Here is a 25,314-nt window from a genome sequence, read left to right as displayed (position 1 = left end):
AGAAACTGTGAATTGAGGCTAGAAGTTCCCTCTCTCACACATACGCAATGTACGTCATGGCAGGACCAACATTAAATATCATCTGCTACAAATCACTTATCAATGAAAGCTTTGAATGTACCACAAAACTCCTTCATTCGTGAACAATACGATAATTAGTACAAGTACAATAAAAGGAAATACATCTTCACATGTTCCCCACTACAGATGCGCCAGTAAAATTCAGTTCCCAAAGTCTTGTATATTCAACGTTTACCTATAAAATTCGACATTATTCTATTATAGCGTACCTGCGTCGTCAAAGTATGTGCAAGAGGAGAAAAAAGGATTACTACTTACACTTCCCATCCATAGCTGACATAATACCAAGCCTGAGTTTGTTGTCATGACGCTTCTAAAACACAACCAAAACTCACTGTTTACACTTAGACAAAACACAATAGCAACGTTCAGTTCCCACGACTGATGTCCCCATTCACATCGTCTAAGATCTCACTAGAATTTCCATCCAAAGATCTCCAAACTCATCAAATGAATTTTGTGTCTCTGAAAAGTCTAGCAGTCGCGAAACTCTGCCTCGTTTCTGTTACTCCCAGCGATAGCAGCGCTCCAAGTGGCCAGCGAGCAAAAACTCTTGATACGATATCGGATGAGTGCAAATACTAAAGTTTATATCGATTTGTAACATAGTTTTTACAGTAGGGAGTGTCCGCAATGACATAAAAATCGACCAACATTTTTGATCGTTTAGTTTACTAAAGACCCCGAGATTTACGGCGCGTTGCATTAAAGGATAATTTACAATTCTCTTGCAACGTACAGAGATTCACTGAGAAATGTCGTTTCCCTTTAATAATGAAAGCTTGTTAGCAAACACCAGAAGATCTGACCTATTACAGAAAAGGTGTCGTATACCTATACAACAGGAAGTGTTTTTCTCACTAAACTTTGAATCAAATCAGTTAATGGGGAACGGAAACCTATATGGAATTAATACCTACATTATTTAACGTATCAAATAAGTCATCACAACTGTAGCTTCAGGGAAAACCACACAGATGTGATCATCAATCCTCAGAAGCAATAGAAACGTTCCCCAACACAGGACAAACCAAATGCATGATTGTTGATAAATATGAGCCACAAATAGCAAGAATATACAACACATTCCTTTATGAAGCAAAAGTTATTACAATTACGAAAACATTCGTATATTAGAAAATCGAGTGAAGTATTAGAATTGATGAATCACTAAACTCCATAAAAAATTTACATCACAAAGAAATTGCCTACGATAACAGCAACAGACAACAACAGAAATATATGCTTCTCACACACAAAATGTATTTACAGTCTCTTGCTTACAGCAGAATAAATAGCAAATAAAGACATATTCTAAATAATTTCTTCATGAATGAGCTGCAGCTTATGTCACTGAATAAGTGTGATTCGGACGTTTTTACGTGTCTTTCACGTTAATACATGTCTCCCGATAACCTACTAACACATGGAATATGATAACTATTCTACCAATTAAGTAGAAAATAACTTGAAAAACATTATCCTTACGATGCGTATGACTGTCTGCTTTCTCAATTTTCATCGCTTGGAGCGCTAGTGTCGCTCCCACTTTCAGACGTTAACAACTTTCGCAGCAGGGAGTGTCGTGGCAGTATTTTTTAGACAGCGGTTTCAATAATTTCACCTCCTCGGCGTCTGGTGATCTGTCTGCGTTGATCACTTGCGAATACAGCCAAAATTAAAATGACTATTAATTCGGGTTCACTTATGCAACTAATTTGGTGGCTTTCTGTAGTGGCATCGTAAGCTACGGTTCACACAGGACGCCACGAATTCTATGGAGTTGCATAGCTGAAATCATATGAGCGGGTACGAAAGTTATAGTGCAGGGTATGGCATTAGACCTGTAACAAGAGTTAAACACAAATGCTGAATAAAACGCGATGGTTGTCAAAACAGCAGTGCATGAAGTCTTCAATGAGTATTGAGTAGAAAGTTATCGAAAGATTTCTCAAAAACTCAAAGAAGTTCTCGTCATATTGAAAGGCTCTAGATGGCAACAAACTTAGCGTCCAGACACTCACATACGATACAAGAATTGATACTGAGAGCAGCGAAATAAAAGTTGAAAAGCTTAACTCCGTTTGTAAACTATTTTTTACAAAAACGATCCAGGAGGACAGCTCCAGTTTAAGCCTCACACCACTACTAAGGCGAGTAATAATGCACTGGGAACCAGAACTACACTGCCAAAAAAACAGAAGTTGTTTGGGTTTTTTTATGCGTAATTTAGTTTGATACTCTCATAGTCAATTGTTCCCTTATGCTCTTCCTGAAACTATGTACAACCTCTGGTTTAGTCAGCTTATCCAGGTCCCATCTCCTTAAATTCCCAGCTTTTTGCAGTTTCTTCTGTTTTAATCTACAGCTCATAACCAATAGATTGTGGTCAGAGGCCACATCTGCTCCTGGAAATGATTTACAATTTAAAACCTGGTTCCTAAATCTCTGTCTTACAATTATATAATCTATCTGAAACCTGTCAGTATCTCCAGGCTTCTTCCATGTATGTTGCTGTTGTTGTGTTCTTCAGTCCTCAGACTGGTTTGATGCAGCTCTCCATGCTACTCTATCCTGTGCAAGCTTCTTCATCTCCCAGTACCTACTGCAACCTACATCCTTCTGAATCTGCTTAGTGTATTCATCTCTTGGTCTCCCCCTACGATTTTTACCCTCCACGCTGCCCTCCAATACTAAATTGGTGATCCCTTGATGCCTCAGAACATGTCCTACCAACCGATCCCTTCTTCTGGTCAAGTTGTGCCACAAACTTCTCTTCTCCCCAATCCTATTCAGTACTTACTCATTAGTTATGTGATCTACCCATCTAATCTTCAGCATTCTTCTGTAGCACCACATTTCGAAAGCTTCTATTCTCTTCTTGTCCAAACTATTTACCGTCCATGTTTCACTTCCATACATCGCTACACTCCATACAAATGCTTTCAGAAATGACTTCCTGACACTTAAATCTATACTCGACGTTAACAAATTTCTCTTCTCCAAAAACGCTTTCCTTGCCATTGCCAGTCTACATTTCATATCCTCTCTACTTCGACCATCATCAGTTATTATGCTCCCCAAATAGCAAAACTCATTTACTACTTTAAGTGTCTCATTTCCTAATCTAATTCCCTCAGCATCACCCGACTTAATTCCACTACATTCCATTATCCTCGTTTTGCGTTTGTTGATGTTCATCTTATATCCTCATTTCAAGACACTGTCCATTCCGTTCAACTGCTCTTCCAGGTCCTTTGCTGTCTCTGACAGAATTACAATGTCATCGGCAAACCTCAAGGTTTTTATTACTTCTCCATGGATTTTAATACCTACTCCGAATTTTTCTTTTGTTTCCTTTACTGCTTGCTCAATATACAGATTGAATAACATCTGGGAGAGGCTACAACCCTGTCTTAATCCCTTCCCAACCACTGCTTCCCTTTCATGTCCCTCGACTCTTATAACTGCCATCTGGTTTCTGTACAAATTGTAAATAGCGTTTCGCTCCCAGTATTTTACCCCTGCCACCTTTAGAATTTGAAAGAGAGTATTCCAGTCACCATTGTCAAAAGCTTTCTCAAAGTTTACAAATGCTAGAAACGTAGGTTTGCTTTCGTTAATCTTTCTTCTAAGATAAGTCGTAAGGTCAGTATTGCCTCAGGTGTTCCAGTATTTCTATGGAATCCAAACTGATCTTCCCCGAGGTCGGCTTCTACTAGTTTTTCCATTCGTCTGTAAAGAATTCGTGTTAGTACTTTGCAGCTGTGGCTTATTAAACTGATTGTTCGGTAATTTTCACATCTGTCAACACCTGCTTTCTTTGGGATTGGAATTATTATATCCTTCTTGAAGTCTGAGGGTATTTCGCCTGTTTCATACATCTTGCTCACCAGATGGTAGAGTTTTGTCAGGACTGGCTCTCCCAAGGCCGTCAGTAGTTCCAATGGAATGTTGTATACTCCGGGGGCCTTGTTTCGACTCAGGTCTTTCAGTGCTCTGTCAAACTCTGCCTTCACTATTTCATCCCTCAAAGCTACCCATTCTTCTTCTACTCTATTTCTTTCCCCCATTTCTGTCAATTGTTCCCTTATGCTCTCCCTAAAACTCTGTACAACCTCTGGTTCTTTCAGTTTATCCAGGTCCCATCTCCTTAACTTCCCACCTTTTAGCAGTTTCTTCAGTTTTAATCTACAGGTCATAACCAATAGATTGTGGTCAGAGTCCACATCTTCCCCTGGAAATGTCTTACAATTTAAAACCTGGTTCCTAAATCTCTGTCTTACCATTATATAATCTATCTGATACCTTTTAGTATCTCCAGGGTTCTTCCATGTATACAACCTTCTATCATGATCCTTAAACCAAGTTTAGCTATAATTAAGTTGTGCTCTGTGCAAAATTCTACCAGGTGGCTTCCTCTTTCATTTCTTAGCCCCAATCCATATTCACCTACTACGTTTCCTTCTCTCCCTTTTCCTACACTCGAATTCCAGTCACCCATGACTATTAAATTTTCGTCTCACTTCACTATCTGAATAATTTCTTTTATATCATCATACATTTCTTCAATTTCTTCGTCATCTGCAGAGCTAGATGGCATATAAACTTGTACTACTGTAGTAGGCGTGGGCTTCGTGTCTATCTTGGCCACAATAATGCGTTCACTATGCTGTTTGTAGTAGCTTACCCGCATTCCTATTTTCCTATTCATTATTAAACCTACTCCTGCTTTACCCCTATTTGACTTTGTGTTTATAACCCTGTAGTCACCTGACCAGAAGTCTTGTTCCTCCTGCCACCGAACTTTACTAATACCCGCTATATCTAACTTTAACCTATCCATTTCCCTTTTTAAATTTTCTAACCTACCTGCCCGATTAAGGGATCTGACATTCCTCACTCCAATCCGTAGGACGCCAGTTTTCTTTCTCATGATAATGACATCCTCTTGAGTAGTCCCCACCCGGAGATCCGAATGGGGGACTATTTTACCTCCGGAATATTTTACCCAAGAGGACGCCATCATCATTTAATCATACAGTAAAACTGCATGCCCTCGGGGAAAATTACGGCCGTAGTTTCCCCTTGCTTTCAGCCATTCGCAGTACCAGCACAGCAATGCCGTTTTGGTTATTGTTACAAGCCCAGATCAGTCAATCATCCAGATTGTTGCCCTTGCAACTACTGAAAAGGCTGCTGCCCCTCTTCAGGAACCACACGTTTGTCTGGCCTCTCAACAGATACCCCTCCGTACGGTACGGCCATCTGTATTGCTGAGGCACGCAAGCCTCCCCACCAACGGCAAGGTCCATGGTTCATGGGGGGGCTTCCATGTATACAACACCTTTTTATGATTTTTGAACCATGTGTTAGCTATGATTAAGTTGTGCTCTGTGCAAAATTCTACCAGGCGGCTTCCTCTTTCATTTCTTCCCCCAATCCATATTCACCTACTACGTTTCCTACTCTTCATTTTCCTACTATCGAATTCCAGTCCCCATGACTATTACATTTTCGTCTCCTTTCACCATCTGAATAATTTCTTTTATCTCACCATACACTTCTTCAATTTCTTCATCATCTGCAGAGCTAATTGGCATATAAACTTTTACTATTGTCGTAGGTATGGGCTTCGTGTCTATCTTGGCCAGAATAATGCGTTCACTATGTTGTTTGTAGTAGCTTACCTGAACTCCTATTTTTTTTCATTATTAAACCTACTCCTGCATTTCCACTATTTGATTTTGTATTTATAACCCTGTATTCACCTGACCAAAAGTCTTGTTCCTCTTGCCAGTGAACTATCCATTTCCGTTTTAAAATCTTCTAACCTAGCTGCCCAACTAAGGGATCTGACATTCCATGCTCTGACCCATAGAATGCCAGTTTTCTTTCTCCTGATAACGACGTCCTCCTGAGTAGTCCCCACCAGGAGATCCGAATGGGGGATTATTTTACCTCCAGAATATTTTACCCAAGAGGACGCAATCATCATTTATCCATACAGTAAAGCTGGGGGAAAGAAATACAGTAGAAGAAGAATGGGCAGCTTTGAGGGATGAAGTAGTGAAGGTAGCAGAGGATCGAGTAGGTAAAAAGACCAGGGCAAGTAGAAATCCTAGGGGAACAGAAGAAATACTCAATTTAATTGATGAAAGGAGACAACATAAAAATGCAGTAAATGAAGCAGGCAAAAAAGAATACCAACGTCTCAAAAATGAGATCGACAGGAAGTGCAAAATGGCTAATCAGGGATGGCTAGAGGATAAATGTAAGGATGTAGAGGCTTATCTCACTAGGGGTAAGATAGATACTGCCTACAGGAAAATTAGAGAGACCTTTGGAGAAAAGAGAACCACTTGTATGAATGTCAAGAGCTCAGATGGAAACCCAGTTCTAAGCAAAGAAGGGAAAGCAGAAAGGTGGAAGGAGTATATAGAGGGACTATACAAGGGTGATGTACTTGAGGGCAATGCTATAGAAAGGGAAGAGGATGTAGATGAAGATGAAATGGGAGGTATGATACTGCGTGAAGAATTTGATACAGCACTGAAAGACGTAAGTCGAAATAAGCCCCCAGGAGTAGACAACATTCCATTAGAACTACTGACAGCCTTGGGAGAGCCTGTCCTGACAAAACTCTACCATCTGGTGATCAAAATGTATGAGACTGGCGAAATACCCTCAGACTTCAAGAAGAATATAATAATTCCAATACCAATGAAAGCAGGTGTTGACAGATGTGAAAATCACAGAATTATCAGTTTAATAAGTCACAGCTGCAAAATACTCAAAATACTAACGCGAATTCTTTACAAACGATTGGAAAAACTGGTAGAAGCCAACCACGGGGAAGATCAGTTTGGATTCCAGAGAAATATGGGAACATGTGAGGCAATACTGTCCCTATGACTTATCTTAGAAGCTAGATTAAGAAAAGGCAAACTTACATTTCTAGCATTTGGAGACTTGGAGAAAGTTTTTGACAAAGTTGACTAGAATACTCTCTTTCAAATTCTGAAGGTGGCAGGGGTAAACTACAGGGAGCGAAAGGCTATTTACAATTTTTGCAGAAACCAGATGGCAGTTATAAGAGTCGAGGGACATGAAAGGGAAGCAGTGGTTGGGAAGGGATTAAGACAGGGTTGTAGCCTCTCCCAGATGTTATTCAATCTGTATATTGAGCAAGCAGTAAAGGAAACAAAAGAAAAATCGGAGTAGGTATTAAAATCCATGGAGAAGAAGTAAAAATATTGAGGTTCGCAAATGACATTGTAATTCTGTCAGAGACAGCAAAGGACCATGAAGACCAGTTGAACGGAATGGACAGGGTTTTGAAAGCAGGATATAAGATGAACATCAACAAAAGCAAAAAGAGGATAATCGAATGTAGTCGAATTAAATCGGGCAATGCTGAAGGAATTAGGTTGAGGAAAGAGACACTTAAAGTAGTAAAGGAGTTTTGCTATTTGGGAAGAAAATAACGGACAATGGTTAAAGTAGAGAGGATATGATGGCAATGGCAAGGAAAGCGTTTATGAAGATGTATAGATTTAAGTGTCAGGAAGTCGTTTCTGAAAGTATTTGTATGGAGTGTAGCCATGTATGGAAGTGAAACATGGACGATAAATAGTTTGGACAAAGAGAGAATAGAAGCTTTCGAAATGTGGTGCTACAGAAGACTGCTAAAGATTAAATGGGTAGATCACATAACTAATGAGAATGTATTGAATAGAATTGTGAGAAACGGAGTTTGTGGGACAAGAAGAAGGGACCGGTTGGTAGGACATGTTCTGAGGCGTCAAGGGATCACCAATTTAGTATTGGAGGGCAGCGCGGAGGGTAAAAATCGTAGAGGGAGAACAAGAGATGAATACACTAAACAGATTCAGAAGGATGTAGGCTGCAGTACGTATTGGGAGATGAAGAAGCTTGCACAGGATATAGTAGCATGGAGAGCTGCATCAAACCAGTCTCAGGACTGAAGACCACAACAACAACAACACTCTCATAGTCTCCAATGGCCAGTTATACAGTAACAATGCACTTCTGAGTTAGTTGGCTTGTTACCCTGACTACCATTCCATCATGGCTGTGCGCGCTGCCATCTTGGCGGGTGATCTTGAACGCTACAAGGGCCGCCACCAGGGCTGCGGAGGATCGCGCTCTAGTTTTAACAGAGCACGATCCGCTGGAAAGTGTCCCTTCCGGTGCCGCCATTATGCTTCTGAGCGGGCTTACTTCCGCTGCCACGCCCAGATAAGCTTATCGCTGTGACGTCATGGGCCTGTATATCTCGCTCGTGAGGCAACAGCATGCTCATTCGACTCGAGGCAGCTGCACGCAGCACACAGCCATGCCATACAGGAGGAGAAGATGTACTCGTCGTTCAAAAATTCCAGTTTACAAGACTGCTGGTAATATTACATCTCTGGTCTCCCTGCTGGGCCATGCAATGTGGTGGCTACCAGACAGTGTGGAGACAGTACTTGTTGTATCAGAATGTCATCCTAATGTAATTTTGTCTGGCTGGCCCTGGTCTGACTTCCTTTGCCAGTTCTGAAAACTGCTGCAAGTAAAACAAAACTTTCTGCTTACTGTCCTGACACCATCATCTTCAGTTTCCTCTGATATTGTGGATACAAGGTGTCTAACATTTCCCGAACATCGGGAATTTCATTTCTCAAAGATTGGATGCAGGACTGGGACATGCCGTAATGTCAAAAACTACCTTCATGGAATTGAAATTTGATAAAATGTTAATCTCTGATATTTAAATTGCTTTTTAGTTTTGTCATTCCCTTTTATTAGTTCATTTGTGCAAGTTTTATATTACTCATGCGTAAATACATATTGGCCATTATTATATACTTGATTTTCATTTTAGCAACCCACTCTTACCAATTAAGGCATGAACAAAAACTAATAAAAATAGAAACGAACAAAGAAAATTAAAAAGACACATGTAGAGAACACACGTGTGTTCATTAGAGAGCCATCTTCCCACTGGAAATTTCATTTCATTGAAAACCTATGACTGTAAAGAAAAATAACAAAATCGAATTACTTCAGCTTTCAAGTGTATGAACGCTTAATAGTGCCTAAAACTGAAAAACTAGATGCTTTTGTAACATCAAAATTTCATGCTTGACAGCTTATATAATTTTATGTTTTCATTTGAAGTAGATGTTGTTGAGTTATAGGCATTGGAGGTGGCTTTTTTAGCTAAGCTGGTAAAAATGAACGAATTTTGGAGAAACGACTGCCCCAATTTTGTGATTTAAATGGATCATTCGATGGGAAATTTTGTGCCCTTTCATTTTGGTACACATAACATTTTCAGTAGGTTGCATAGTTTCCGAATAATAGGCGAAAACCTGAAAAAGTGCCAAAATTTATTGTTTTTTTGGCCACAAAAAGTTGTCCTGACAGTTCTGTTGGTCGAAAATTTGGATTCAACATGCTGTCAAGTATATACACAAAATAAAAAATAAAATCTACTATCTCATTTCTTGCACCCAAAGCAGGCTGAGCACCCAAAAAGAACAGAATATGGAACACAGGGGACAGAGCATAGAAAGCATAAACGTGTGTAGACAACTTAATGTTCAGAATACAGACAATGGTTGTCATCCTGGCTGGATTGCCAAAGAAGTTATGTTATTGTTAGAAAATTATAAAAATAACCTGTGTTCAGAGAAGAGGTAAAAGATTCTGATTGTTTTTATTTGTGTGATGAAGAATAAATTCTACATAATAAGTAATATCTGGTTTAGCTGCATGTTTGAACTGCTTATTAAAGTAAATGACCAACATGTTGAATGACATGTTAGTTAATTTATTTCGTATTTCCTTCAAGACACCAGTACTTTACACAGGGAAACCATAACTGGATAATTTCCAGTAAAGAATAATGCAGGGAGAATAAAATGAGAGAACGAAATCAAATTTAAGAGAATTGTTATATGCTGTGAACAGTCAGGATGATACCCGTTTTAGAGGGGCAAGGAGAAGCACCATGGCAGACCATGCAGCTGGATGTGGCGCACAACTAATAGTGAATGCGACAAACGTAATATATTTATATGGATGAACAACAGAAGAAATTACAAGAACACCAGGAAGCAGCCTTCAGTATCAAAGAGAACACTATGCCACATAACAGCAACAGTCTCAAAATAGCAAGAAATAAATCTATAAAAACATAAATCAGAGTTTTGTAATGCTGTGCTGCAGTAGAATATTTGATTGGAACAGTCATGTTTTTGTAGAGTGGAATATTGCAATACCATTTGGAGTGAAATGTGTTAGAACTGTAGTTATGTATTTATCCAGTTGTTGAGATTAAACTGACACAAAATTTTTCATCATGGCTGAAACTAGATTAATATTACATACAGTAGCATTCATCTCTCAGAGTAGTGAAGTGGTAATAATAAAGGTGCTAGAAGAATTAATGGAAAAACAGAGGCATTAATGGAAAGAAGAGAGGAGGAAATAGAGGTAAAATGAGAGACACGACAGAAAAATTGGAGAAAGAATGGAAGGAAGCACTTAGAGACCTGAGAAAAGGACAGTATCAAGAATAGGTCGAAATAAAATTACTTAAAGAAATTTTGTTGTCATTATATAGTGAGAGAGAAGAGGGCATAGCTGGGTATGAGAATTCAGAAACTGGCAATCAAGAAAGAACTTCTGAAGTGAATGCAGCGAAAAAAATGGTTCAAATGGGTCTGAGCACTATGGGACTTAACATCTGAGGTCATCAGTCCCCTAGAACTTAGAACTACTTAAACCTAACTAACCTAAGGACATCACACACAGCCATACCCGAGGCAGGATTCGAACCTGCGACCTGTATCAGTAGTACGGTTCGGGACTGAAGCGCCTATAACCTCTCGGTCACCATGGCTGGCGAATGCAGCGATACAAAAACAAAACAAACCTGGAAAAGCTGCAGATTGGAGGAAAAATGTTCGAGAGGGTACAGATTTAGTTCAAGTCCATTGGGTTTGACAGAAAAGAGCGATGTACAAGTAGCAGATAATGTATACCACAGAGGCTTTGGCAATGGTGAAGATATGTTTGTATTGTATATTAGGAGCAGGGTTGGCGAATGAACATCAAGTGTAAGTTAATTTAGACGAAAATGCAGCGAAATTTCAGAGAGCCGAAACAGAGGAAAAAAACATGCCAAAACAGAAGAAAAATGCAGAGGACATAGGGACATTTACGACGATTTAATGCACTACAGTAGGAAAAAAAAACAGATCATATGAGATACAGACGTTTTCGACAAAATTCGTGAGAAGAAGAAGATAACTGCAGAGAACGACAGCAAAATTGAACAGAATGGATCAAAATAACAGAGAAAGCAACTAAACATGCAAAGGCCCAGTGAAGACAGAAGAGGCAGTTGAGACATGAGGAAGAAGCCAGAAAATCTGCAACTATTACATAAACATTGCACATGTGCTATGGAAGAAGAGAGGGAACATACTTTTAAGCAGTGAAATAGGATGGCAGAAAGAAGAAGGAAGAGACTGCAAGATTCATTACACTGTAACGACAACCAAGACACAGCTGTGTTTAACAACTTTAGAGGTGTCAATGAATTTTAATTTTCAAAATGTTGTATGTGAGTGGATAGTTAGGCATAACTAGTTTTGCTTTGAGATTTCAACACATCAGGAGCTACCGAAAAAAACGAGAGCAAGGTCATCAACACTGTGCAGGTGTAATGTAGGGCTATCGTCTTTCACCAAGTAGCAAGCTGTGCCAAGTCCATGCATCAGAACTGTGGAGATGCATGATGCGTCTGCTCGGCCAAGATAGCAGCTGTACTTGGGAGTCACCTTGCACAACTCTGTGTATGCATGGGCCCAGTGCTACCACCACCACCACCACCAGCAGCAGCGACGAACTCCACCTAGCTAAGTTAAGTCAGCAGCTCTTGCGTGCCAATGGGGCCATGCCCACTGAAGCTCAGGCACGCAAATTCGTGATGCGCCGCACCTCGACGGACCAAAAGTTGTACAAACGTATTTCCACAGATACGAATTTCTGATACTCTGATCCTCCAACTACTACCCTCCGCAAATTGAAGTTTGAAACGCAATTTACGCTGCTCTGAAGATGGCGACAAGTGAAATTATTTGTACTGGAGTTGTGCATCTTGTAGGCCATTAGTTTACAGTGCTGTTAACAAAGAGAAAACAGATCGACCAGTGTTAGTTACTGAGATTGATATCTCACAGGAATCGTTTGGGGACCTTCAGTACAATAATAAGGACGACTTCACGTTCGAAAACCATTTTTGCATTAGCAAAATCAATTTTTAAAATATTTTTGAGCTACATTTCTTGCTTTGTACAAATTTCTGCAGTAAATATGTGAGGTGAGATGCCATAACAGCTCACATTAAATTAGAAGTAAACTCGCAGTATGTGGCTAATGGAGGCACTCCAATACACATATCGCATTCCAATAAATGCAATTTCTAACTTTTTCAGTGGAATACTATCTACAGCACACTTAATGGACATCGGAAAGTAAGTTTTTCTCAGCAATGCTGTTTTGTTGTTATTTTTGGTTGTTGTTGTTGTTGTCGTTGTCTTCAGTCCTGAGACTGGTTTGATGCAGCTCTCCATGCTACTCTATCCTGTGCAAGCTTTTTCATCTCCCAGTACTTACTGCAACCTACATCCTTCTGAATCTGCTTAGTGTATTCATCTCTTGGTCTCCCTCTACGATTTTTACCCTCCACGCTGCCCTCCAATGCTAAATTTGTGATCCCTTGATGCCTCAGAACATGTCCTACCAACTGGTCCCTTCTTCTTGTCAAGTTGTGCCACAAACTCCTCTTCTCTCCAATTCTATTCAATACCTCCTCATAAGTTATGTGATCTACCCATCTAATCTTCAGCATTCTTCTATAGCACCACATTTCGAATGCTTCTATTCTCTTCTTGTCCAAATTATTTATCATCCATGTTTCACTTCCATACATGGCTACACTCCATACAAATACTTTCAGAAACGACTTCCTGACACTTAAATCTATACTCGATGTTAACAAATTTCTCTTCTTCAGAAACTCCTTCCTTGCCATTGCCAGTCTATATTTTATATCCTCTCTGTTTCAGTCATCATCACTTATTTTGCTCCCCAAATAGCAAAACTTACCCACTACTTTAAGTGTCGCATTTCCTAATCTAATTCCCTCAGCATCACCTGACTTAATTCGACTGCATTCCATTATCATCATCTTGCTTTTGTTGATGTCCATGTTATATGCTCCTTTCAAGACACTGTCCATTCCATTCAACTGCTCTTCCAAGTCCTCTGCTGTCTCTGATAGAATTTCAATGTAATTGGCAAACCTCAAAATTTATATTCCTTCTCCGTGGATTTTAATTCCTACTCCAAATTTTTCATTTGTCTCCTTCACTGCATGCTCAGTACACAGACGAAATAACATTAGGGATAGGGTAAAACCCTGTCTCACTCCCTTCCCAACCGATGCTTCCCTTTCATGCCCCTCGACTCTTATGACTGCTATCTGGTTTCTGTACAAATTGTAAATAGCCTTTCGCTCCCTGTATTTTACCCCTGCCACCTTTAGAATTTGAAAGAGAGTATTCCAGTCAACATTGTCAAAAGCCTTCTCTAAGTCTACAAATGGTAGAAATGTAGGTTTGCCTTTCCTTAATCTATTTTCTAACATAAGTCATAGGGTCAGTATTGCCTCACGTGTTCCAACATTTCTGCGGAATCCAAACTGACCTTCGCCGTGGTCGGCTTCTACCAGTTTTTCCATTTGTCTGTAAAGAATTGGCGTTAGTATACTGCAGCTGTGACTTATTAAACTGATTGTTCGGTAATTTTCGCATCTGTCAACACCTGCTTTCTTTGGGATTGGAATTATTATATTCTTCTTGAAGTCTGAGGGTATTTCGCCTGTCTCATACAACTTGCTCACCAGATGGTAGAGTTTTGTCAGGACTGGCTCTCCCAAGGCCGTCAGTAGTTCTAATGGAATGTTGTCTACTCCCGGGGCCTTGTTTTGACTCAGGTCTTTCAGTGCTCTGTCAAACTCTTCAGCAGTATCGTACCTCCCATTTCATCTTCATCCACATCCTCTTCCATTTCCATGATATTGTCCTCAAGTACATTGCCCTTGTATAGACCCTCCATATACTCCTTCTACCTTTCTGCTTTCCCTTCTTTGCTTAGAACTTTTCTCCAAAGATCTCTTTAATTTTCCTGTAGGCAGTATCCATCTTACCCATAGTGAGATAAGCCTCTACATCCTTACATTTGTCCTCTAGCCATCCCTGCTTAGCCATTTTGCACTTCCTGTCGATCTCATTTTTGAGACGTTTGTATTCCTTTTCGCCTGCTTCATTTACTGCGATTTTATATTTTCTGCTTTCATCAATTATATTCAATATTTCTTCTGTTACACAAGGATTTCTACTAGCCCTCGTCTTTTCACCTACTTGGTCCTCTGCTGCCTTCACTACTTCATCCCCCAAAGCTACCCATTCTTCTTCTACTGTATTTCTTTCCCCCATTCGTGCCATTTGTTCCCTTATGCCCTCCCTGAATCTCTGTACAACCTCTAGTTTAGTCAGTTTATCCAGGTCCCATCTCCTTAAATTCCCACCTTTTTGCAGTTTCTTCAGTTTTAATCTACAGTTCATAACCAATAGATTGTGGTCAGAGTCCACATCTGCCCCTGGAAATGTCTTACAATTTAAAACCTGGTTCCTCAATCTCTGTCTTACCATTATATAATCTATCTGAAATCTGTCAGTATCTCCAGGCTTCTTCCATGTATACAACCTTCTTTTATGATTCTTGAACCAAGTGTTAGCTATGATTAAGTTATGCTCTGTGCAAAATTCCACCAGGTGGCTTCCTCTATCATTTCTCTCCCCCAATCCATATTCACCCACTATGTTTCCTTCTCTTCCTTTTCCTCCTCTCGAATTCCAATCATCCATGAGTATTAAATTTTCGTCTCCCTTCACTACCTGAATAATTTCTTTTATCTCATAATACATTTCATCAATTTCTTCATCATCTGCAGAGCTAGTTGGCATATAAACTTGAATTACTGTAGTAGGCATGGGCTTCATGTCTACCATGGCCACAATAATGCATTCACTATGCTGTTGGTGGGCAACGGCCTTGCCACAATGGATACACCGGTTTCCAATATAGTGTCAATATAACCATAGCTTAAAGTGTCTTTTTGTTTTTTTGTGTTTTTTGTGCTTTCTCTCTACCCTCCATCGTGTGCAATCGAGAGGTGTGCGTAACTGAGTACCACGAAACTATTACAGTTCTATCAGTACAACAAACTAGTGATTCACATGCTTATATATGTCTGTCTTTCCACCACGAATAGTTTCCTACTTTCAGTCTTCCCTACTCTCATGCACCATCTATATTAAACTAGTTCTACAATTGCACTACATAATGCTTCCTAGTGTACTGCTCCTTGCTCAATGGAAAAAATAGGTTAAAGAATTCGCTAAAATAGTAATGTCCTTTTCTTTTGTCATGGATTGTTAAATATGTTAAGATAGTTTCTCACGAGTGTTCTCCCTTTGGATACCATTCTACTCATCAAACAACAGCTGACAACTGATACACTCGTTAATATTTCTGTCAAATTCATATCATGTCTAGTGCATGTCACACTAAGGTCTCGTTTCCAAAAGCCAACGTAAAATGCCTCCCCCTTGTTTTCCAACGCAAGATTAATAAGAAGATAGTAATAACTCAACATTATTTTAAAATGTATAGAGCACATCCACAACTCAAAATATCGACAAAATAATAACAATAATAATAATACCATAACTAGTAATAAGAAAAAATTCCATAAAATAACTTTTTTTTTACAAATAATTTTTACTAATTATTCTCTCTTAATAACTAGATCGTACAATCAATGATTATTCAAAATTCATTCTACCACATGTACAAATGTAGTGTACAAAGATTCAGAAAAGTTAAGCTGCAACAATAAACAGTGCAAGAAACAAATAGCAAACTCTGACTAACAGACTCTCGAAAAATATAAAAAAAAGCACCAAACGAAATAATTACCTGGACAGTACAGTAACAGGAAAATAAAAGCGAAGGATGGATTGTCTTGTCTTTCCAAGAAAAATGCAAACTGTATTTCTAAAACGAAAATTGTTATTTTGTAAATAAAAGTCTATATACGTTAAAAAAAAAAGTTCCCATCAGATCTACGAAGTTACGTGCTGTCGGGCATGGCCAGCCCTTGGATGGGTGACCATCCAGTCGCCATGTGCTGTTGCCATTTTTCGGGGTGCACTCAGCCTTGTGATGCCAATTGAGGAGCTACTCGACCGAATAGTAGCGACTCCGGTCAAAGAAAACCATCATAACGACCGGGAGAGCGGTGTACTGACTGCACGTCCCTTCTATCCGCCTCCTCACTGAGGATGAAACGGCGGTCGGATGGTCCCGATGGACCACTTGTGGCCTGAAGACGGAGTGCTATGCTGTTGGTAGTAGCTCACCCGCACTCCTATTTTTTATTCATTATTAAACCTACTCCTGCATTACCCCTATTTGATTTTGTATTTATAACCCTGTATTCACCTGAACAAAAGTCTTGATCCTCCTACCACCGAACTTCACTAATTCCTACTATATCTAACTTCAACCTACCCATTTCCCTTTTTAAATTTTGTAACCTACCTGCCCGATTAAGGGATCTGACATTCCACGCTCCGATCTGTGGAACGCGTTTTCTTTCTCCTGATAAAGAAGTCCTCTCGAGTAGTCCCTGCCCGGAGATCCGAATGGGGGATTATTTTACCTCCAGAATATTTTAATCAAGAGGACGCCATCATCATTTAACCATACAGTAAAGCTGGATGCCCTCGGGAAAAATTACGGCTGTAGTTTCCACTTGCTTTCAGCCATTCGCAGTACCAGTACAGCAAGGCCATTCTGGTTAGTGTTGCAAGGCCAGATCAGTCAATCATTCAGACTGTTGCCCCTGCAACTACTGAAAAGGCTGCTGCCCCTCTTCAGGAACCACACGTTTGTCTGGCCTTTCAACAGATACCCCTCCGTTGTGGTTGCACCTACAGTACGGCCATCTGTATCACTGAGGCATGCAAGCCTCCCCACCAACGGCAAGTTCCATGGTTCATGGGGGGAGGTATTTTTGGTTAGTCAAGGTTTTTCTAAGTTATAGGTGCTGTAAATATAATGCTACTGAATTTCACAACCAAACTTTGTATTACTGTGCAGAATAGACATTGATCAGTGATTGCACCAATGCAAACACTCTTGACTTTACAGAGGCCTTTAATAAGGCTCAAGAGTAGATATAAATCTCTGAAGCCATAAATAACTTTCCATTTCACCGTAATATTTACAATTAGTGACTAAAGCAGAAAATTATTGCTATTATAGTGAAATAAAAAATAGCACCACACTATTGTCTGTTCTGCTGTATAGTAATAGTGTAAAAACCCCAACAAATCTACAATTTCAGTTGCAATAAGTCTAGAATCGACTTTGTCACCTCAAACGATGATGGAATACGTTATTACAAATAAGGGACAATAAGAAATTGCTGAATGTTAGAATGAGATTCCTACCACACAGTTTAAGAACATTTCCCACGTTCCAAGGTATTTATTTACTTAGGTGAGACAAAGTCCATTATCGTTGCATGACACTAACTTTTCATGTATATAAACAAGTGAATCAATGAATAAAATGTTGTCGGGTTTCCAACCGCGTCAATTGCTTAAAACTACACGAGCTTTCGGCCAAGCACTCCTTGGCCATTGTCAAGTGTTATGACTGCCAGTGGGCTGTTGGTGCGCCCTTGTATACGCTAGCTGCCGGCTGTGACGTCACTAGTGCCCGTGACATTGCCAGATATGCGCATGTTTTGGGTCGGCGTTCGTTGTGCCCTCTTCAACCGCGCAATCGCTGGATCCCATGCAATGCTGAGCTGCAAGCCACCATCTCTCAGGGTGTTTGTGGTAATTTTTATTTCAATAGCTTCCTTTATTAAACTGTCCCAGAAGCCCTTAGTGCGAGCCATGACAAAGGTATAGTCAAATTTTATGTGGTGACCGTTTTCTAACGCATGCTCAGCCAACGCAGATTTCTCTGGATAGCGTAGGCGATAATACCTCTCACGTTCTTTCCTGCGTTGTTCCACAGTGCTCACTGTTTGTCCGATGTACTTCTGGCCACACTCACATGGTATTTCGTAGACTCCAGGTGTTCTGAGACCTACTGCATCTTTAACTGGTCTCAGTAGTTGAGGCCTGAAGATTGATTTGATCTTGTGCCTTTTGAACACGCGGCTTATCTTGCCCGACACAGAGCCACAGAATGGTAGCAAAGCAAGATTATTTTCCTACTCTTTGTCGGTGGTCTTATTCTGATACTTCCCAGAAATCACTTCTTTCACTTAATGGGTGCTGTAGCCATTATTCCTGAAAATCTTGCGTAGGTTGCTCAGTTCGTGGGGCAGGTTGTCGTCATCTGATATTACTCTTGCACGATGCACCAATGATTGTAATATTGTGCACTTCTGTGCTGGATGATGATGGCTGGTGACGTGCAGGTACAGGTCTGTGTGGGTGGGTTTTCTGTAGACGCTGTGACCAAGGCACCCATTTCGATTACGGTGGACAAGGACGTCGAGAAAGTGCAATGCATTGTCTTTTTCCACCTCCATGGTGAAATGGATATTACTGTTGATGCCATTGAGGTGTTCCAAAAACTCGTCTAATTTCTCGCGTCCGTGTGGCCAAATGACGAACGTGTCGTCAACATATAGAAAGAAGCACTTCGGCTTCAATGGCGCAGTATCTATGGCAATATCCTCAAAATTCTGTGTGACCAGAAGTGCATTGGACAAACAGTGCGCACTGTGGAACAACGCAGGATTGAACATGAGAGGTATTATCGCCTACGCTATCCAGAGAAATCTGCATTAGCTGAGCATGCGTTAGAAAACGGTCACCACATAAAATTCTACGGTGCCTCTGTCATGGCTCTCACTAACGGCTTCTGGGACAGTTAAATAAAGGAAGTTATTGAAATAAAAATTACCACAAACACCCTGAATAGAGACGGTGGCTTGCAGCTCAGCGCTGCACGGGATCCAGCGATCGTGCGGTTGAAGAGGGCACATCGAACGCCGACTCAAAACATGCCCATAAATGGCAATACCACGGGCACCAGTTACATCACAGCCGGCAGCTAGCGTATATAAGGGCGCACCAACAGCCCACTGGCAGTCATAACACTTGACAATGGCCAAGGAGTGCTTGACCGAAAGCTCGTGTAGTTTTAAGCAATTGACGCGGTTGGAAACCCAAGATCATTTTATTCAATGTTATCTCCGCGAGACTCAGCATTCATACAAGTGAATCAATGTCTATGCACTCGAATGGACTAGAGCACAATGAGGAAAGATAAACCTAGTGGCAGTCGCTGATCCTCTTAGGCAGTGGTGAGGGAAGCAGTATTGTGGAAGAAAGTTAAATGCAATTTAATTTTCGTAACTTAGGATTAAGTTGGTGTGACAAAGTACAGCTTGAGTGTTTCGACATATCAGTTGCTTTCGTGAGTGTTGGTGGGGCAATGGACATGCACATAATTAACACCTATGGAAACATAGTTTAAAGCATTGAAACTGCAAATGAGAGAGTATGGTTGCTTGTAAGTGATAGCATGACAGAAAGTTTATTTCATGTTATCTTTTTGTTAGTAACATCTACATCTTCATCTAGATGGATACTCTGAATATCACACTTAAGTACCTGGCAGAGGGTTCATCGAATCACCTTCATAATAATTCAATATTATTCCAATCTCGAACAGAGTGCGGAAAAATTCAATACCTATATCTTTCTGTGTGAGCTCTGAATTCCTTTATTTTGTTATGATGATCGTTTCTCGCTATGTATATTGGCCTCAACAAAATATTTTTGCATTTAGGGTAGAAAGTTGGTGAGAAGATTTCGCTGGAACGAAAAACGCCTTTAATAAGGCAAAACCGATCTTTCACCAGAAATCCAACTGTTGAGATATTGGATTGATAGGCTGCGTAATTGAATTACTAGTGGAATAATATTTTAGTAAGTTTATTTTTGCTCAATAGTTTATTTTATTTTATTTTAGTTTTAGGTAATTAAATATTGTTATGTTGAGACCTGAAGACATGAAATACCATAAACAATGAAGAATTTTTGGTGTATTTATGTATGTGTGAAGTCTCTTTAAATTGTTATTTGATTAACATGTTGTAAATGATCATGTAATAAAGCCGACTGCTTGTGGAGTAAATTAGTACACAGCGCTGGTGTTTAGCCGCAGCTTCATGAACTGAAGGGTTTTGTTTGTTATTCCTTGATGTTTTTCAAATTTTATTGCCAAATTTGTACAAGAAATATTTTGTGGGATGCAAGGTGTCTTTGCCCTACAATTATCTTTGAAGTTGTAGTACAGTGGCCGCTTAAATCGTGAATATTTTTTAAGGCTACATGCCGAGCATAATGATATAATTATGGAAACCATAAAACTACTATGAGGACCCAGACAGATAGCAAGAAAGTGTAAGTGTGTATTAATAGCTTTATAGCCACTGAATGGAGAATGGTTGTTGTCGAAGCTGGACTGCTATGTAAGTAATGTTTGTAATCCTGTTTGCAGTGAAGAAGCAAAAGTATATGTTTATATTTATTTATTTGTATGATGAATAGGTTCTATATAATAAAGTTTCTGGTTGAACTGTGTGTTTGGAAAGTTTATTGATATAAATGACCAACATATTGAGTGACATGGTAATTGACTCATTCAGTAATCTAAATAAACTTTTCCCTCTGCAGCATAGTGTGCATTGATAGAAGATTCCTGGCAGATTAAAACTGTGTGCCAGACCGAGACTCGAACTCGGGACTTTTGCGGGCAAGTGCTCTATCAACTCAGCCAGCCAAGTATGACTCTCGATCCATCCACACAACTCTATTTCCATCCATTTAAACTCATTCATTTTTACTCCCCCCACAGCAATACCCTGCAAGATCTTATGGTATTGCAGGTGAATGGTCTCCATAGTATAACATGGTCCCCACTGGCCTGCATCTGTGACACCGGACATGTTTTGAGAAGCTGTTCGACTGGATGACAGCGTATCTGGCCACGACCATAGATCTGGTGAAACATCAAATATGATTCATCAGATCAGGTGACACATTTACAATGACTGGCGGTCCAATCATAATGATTGTGTGTCCATTACAATCGTAACTTACGATGTTGTTGGGTTAACATGGCAACACATATGGGACATCTGTAGCAGAGCCCACATTCAAAGGCATATGGTGAACAGTGTGGTCCAATATAATTGTAACATCAGGAACATTATACTACTCTGTCACCTACTCTTTGTCCCCTGTTCATGGTTTCACTATTCTTCAACCACTTTCCACAGGTCCTCATGACAGTAACACTCAAACAAGTGACCAGCTTCGAAATTTCGCTCTTCCCAGACGCTGGGCCAGAGATATCTTCCTTCATCAAAGTCGGATATATCAGTGGATTTCCTCACTTTGGGCCCCTATGACCACTAGAATGGGTTTTCCATTCATCTCTGGTCTGCTTATTTACTTTCTTGAATGTGTCTTGTACCCACAACACCATACAAACTAATATTCTGAAAACACAGAGGTGATCAGTCACACATGGTTTGTTGTATACTGTCACATGTTATAGTTGACTAGAGATCTCTGATGTGTCACATAACTCACAGAAGTGGCATAGCTGTGTGCTAACCTGTGACTACTGTGTTGTATGTACACTAGTCAATTTCCAGTATCCAGGAGAAGTAGACAAATCCAGCCTGGAGATGATGGAATGTTCCCAGCATGTGTTAGGCATAATTTTTTCATAAGCTCTATCAGGAAGCAGCAGGGTTTTGTAGTTTTGTGTTACTAGTGTGAGAGGAAGCGATCAGTGGAGTTGCCTGCAACCGTTCCTGAATCACTGACGAAAATGCTGACAAGAAAAACAACTCTGGAGCTTGGAAAATTGGAGAATTGGCCAACAGCCAAGAATCAAGTTGTGGGGCCTGTGAAGCAATGGTTGTGCTGTCAAGCAACTGTCTTTCAGTAGATGTGAGTTAGTGAACCTTCGCTATCAACAAAGTTGCTTTTCAGATAGTGAAAATATAATTTTCTGGTTTTTCTTGGCGCATGTTGCAGTTTAGTGAACATGGACATTCATCATAAGAAAAAGTCTCATATTGGTGCTTCGAGCTATTAGCTAGTTGGAGCTTGTTCTGGATAAAAGTGATGGGATTGGTGAGATTTAATAGAAGCCAATAAACTCTAATCCTTTTGATGAAACTTGATGTGTAGTGTTTTTGTGTACTCGTGTCTTTTGACCAACTGACTTGGAATTTTGTATGTGTTTTGTTACTGTAGAGATTACCAGCCTGAGTTGCTGAAAGCCAGCTGGTGGCAGTAAAATAACTGTTAGCGGCGTGCATTGTGGACTGGTCCAGTTGTCAAACCACAGTACTTTTCTGAATGTATTTAAATAGCTACAGGAATTTAATTACTGATTATGGAGCAGTGAGAAATTTAATCTTGTCTTGTAGGCCAAAGTGAAGTTGGCACACCTTATTTAGATTGTTAGCACAAGGAGTGGTGCAAAGAATTAATCCAGGTCTGCTAATAAACATTTCCTATCAAATTAGCGGAATAATGCATCAAGTAATTTATCTTGTGACCTTCACATCATTAAGAGTACTGGCCATGGTCGCAAGAGGTACTTTCCACTATGATATTTAAGTTCCATGAACAGATGAAAGGAATGTTGCAACTAAGCGATTTTATGCATATCCCTACTGAATAATGTAATTTACATGTTAAAGTTTAGTTTGCCAAGATTTATTAGTGTTTTTATTGGAAGCCACATGCAATGTTTAGAATGATTACCTATATAAATCAAAGTGACAAACAGTTCTTCATCAAAAGGTAGCAACCTTTCTTCATGCTAGAAACGCATCCCACAATATTAAAAGGAACATTTACTTTTTCTTAACTTTGTTCTCACACAAGTGATGCCACTAAAATAAAGTTTTCTGCATATTCAATCTCAAAATTTGGGAAGGAAAAAAATAGAATCTTGTTTTCTTTTTGCTTCACCTTGAGCATCTCATGTCCCAAAGTCCACTAAATTTATTTTCAGTTTCTCCTTTGTTAACATTATGTTAACTTATTATTTCTATTAAGCTACTGGATATTGTCATCTGAATACAACATTTTCAACTCAAATTATACAGAATGATTCATATGCTGCTGGATTTGCAATAGTTTGTTTTTAATTTACCCATAAACAAAATGCAAACAACTGTCAACACAATGTAGTCTTTAATTGTAGTAAATGACTTGATAAAGTGTAAACAGAAGCAAAACACAGATATACATCAACACATTAAGCTTGGCAAAACAGGACACTCCTAAGGCAACATGGGACAGCATTCTGTAACTACACAAAATCCATTAACTCCACATCGAGAATGTGGAATGAAGCAATATGTGACCAAAAGTTAACTAAATGATTGGTATGTCGTATTCAGAGGAAGCATCCTGAAATGATTTAGGGAAATTACAGAAAACCTGAACCTAAAAGGATGGATAAAGATGTGAACACCCCACTTCCAAATGTGACACAGTGACTTAACTGATGTTCATCTCGCTTCTTCATGCGGGTACAACTTTCTTCCAACAACAATCTAGAATGCAGGAAGTACTCAGCTGTTGGCTGTTCCTTACAACGGTACATCAACTTCTACTATACAGTACCTAAAGCCAGTCTTTGCTCTATTTAGAGACTGATAGAAATGGCAAAAATAGTTAGTCTCACATACCTCTGCACAACTGCTGCTCCGTAAGATGGTGCCCAGAATGGATCATAGTCCTCTTTTCTAGCGGTTAGGTACTAGACCAGTGGCTTTGTCACTTGTATGACCAACATGACGCTGATTTTGTTATCTGCATACTACAGTGAAGTCTTCCAGGAGTGTTCTCGATAAGTCACACCAGAAATAGCGGAGTATGTGTGAAATATATGTGGAAACATTTTTGTAGGTTTCAAATAAACACTTGCCTATTCGCAAAATTAGGTTTCTAACAGAGTATAGAATAGGTAGAATTTAGTATTAAATTGTTAACTGAGCAAGCATTTGCAACAAAAGCTCAGAAGTCATCTCCCTCCAGGATTCTGTCAGTTCTGGGAGTTGGTTAAAATCTGTGGTAGAAAATTCAAAAATATTTTTAATTTATGTTCCATTTTTTTGGCTCAAAAACCTTCAGCCCTTCTCAAGGTGAGACGTTTGCTGTGGAGAAAATGTACATACAGCAGAGTTAAGATCGTTGATAACAAGAGTGTTAGTCATAGATTAAAATTGATGCATGCATGATGGACTATTCGATCCGCCATGAAAGCTTCAGGAAACAATTCGAAAATTGGTAATAGTACATAGAACATATATAGATAACAGAGGCTACGTTTTCCAGGAGGAAAACTTTTTACAGCAGTCAGTAGAAGTATTTGATCTAGGAAGAAAAAAATTAGATTGTGAACTCTTTGGGACCAAATAAAATGGTCAGTATGGAGTCATATTGGAAATTGGACATTTTATCAGCCTTTGGATATGTCTTCAACAGCTGTAGTAGATTTCAGAAGGCTTTGAGCTTGATGGAGAGACGTATTACACTTAAGTGCGGGAAATATGTTTAGTTATTGATTGTTAAGTTGGACAGTTACATGTTTACTGCTCATGGCACTGATGAATAATCTTACGAAATCATACAAAATATTTTCTGCAGTTCTATCATGAATAATTAAGGAAGGAATAATGATTGTATTTTAATAAACCATTTTGAATATGATAAAAATGAATCTAGGACTTAGAAAGGGAAAGGATAGAAAAGGAACCATCCTAACATTTCTGTTAATCGAATTGTTAAACGAGAATATTTGTGAGATCGGATGGCGAACCATATTCTTCCTGAAAGTAAATTCACTCTGTCATCTTCCTTGGTACTGAAACAGCTGGTGCGACAGCCTCTACTCAAAAGAAATATGTTGTACCTCGTTGTGATGATCAGTCATAATCTTGTTGGCATTGTT

The 25,314-nt window shown here is 39.5% G+C and overlaps 1 protein-coding gene across 2 annotated transcripts in view; it reads right to left on the bottom strand.

Moving 5' to 3' along the window:
* The window catches only part of LOC126191374 (tRNA selenocysteine 1-associated protein 1), a 60,272-nt gene extending 59,751 nt beyond the window's left edge, over positions 1-521 (bottom strand). The window contains exon 1 of one of the 2 annotated variants that reach the window (XM_049932220.1): positions 340-521. In XM_049932220.1, coding sequence (XP_049788177.1) covers positions 340-387 — 48 coding nt within the window. In that variant the 5' untranslated portion in view covers positions 388-521. The remainder of the gene's footprint in view (positions 1-339) is intronic. The other variant, XM_049932221.1, reaches the window with a different exon arrangement.
* Positions 522-25,314: the final 24,793 nt, after the last annotated feature.

Source organism: Schistocerca cancellata, chromosome 6, assembly GCF_023864275.1.
Source record: "Schistocerca cancellata isolate TAMUIC-IGC-003103 chromosome 6, iqSchCanc2.1, whole genome shotgun sequence".
Lineage (NCBI taxonomy): Eukaryota > Metazoa > Arthropoda > Insecta > Orthoptera > Acrididae > Schistocerca > Schistocerca cancellata.
The sequence above is the reverse complement of the archived record's forward strand: the minus strand, read 5'-3'. Positions and strand labels throughout refer to the sequence as shown.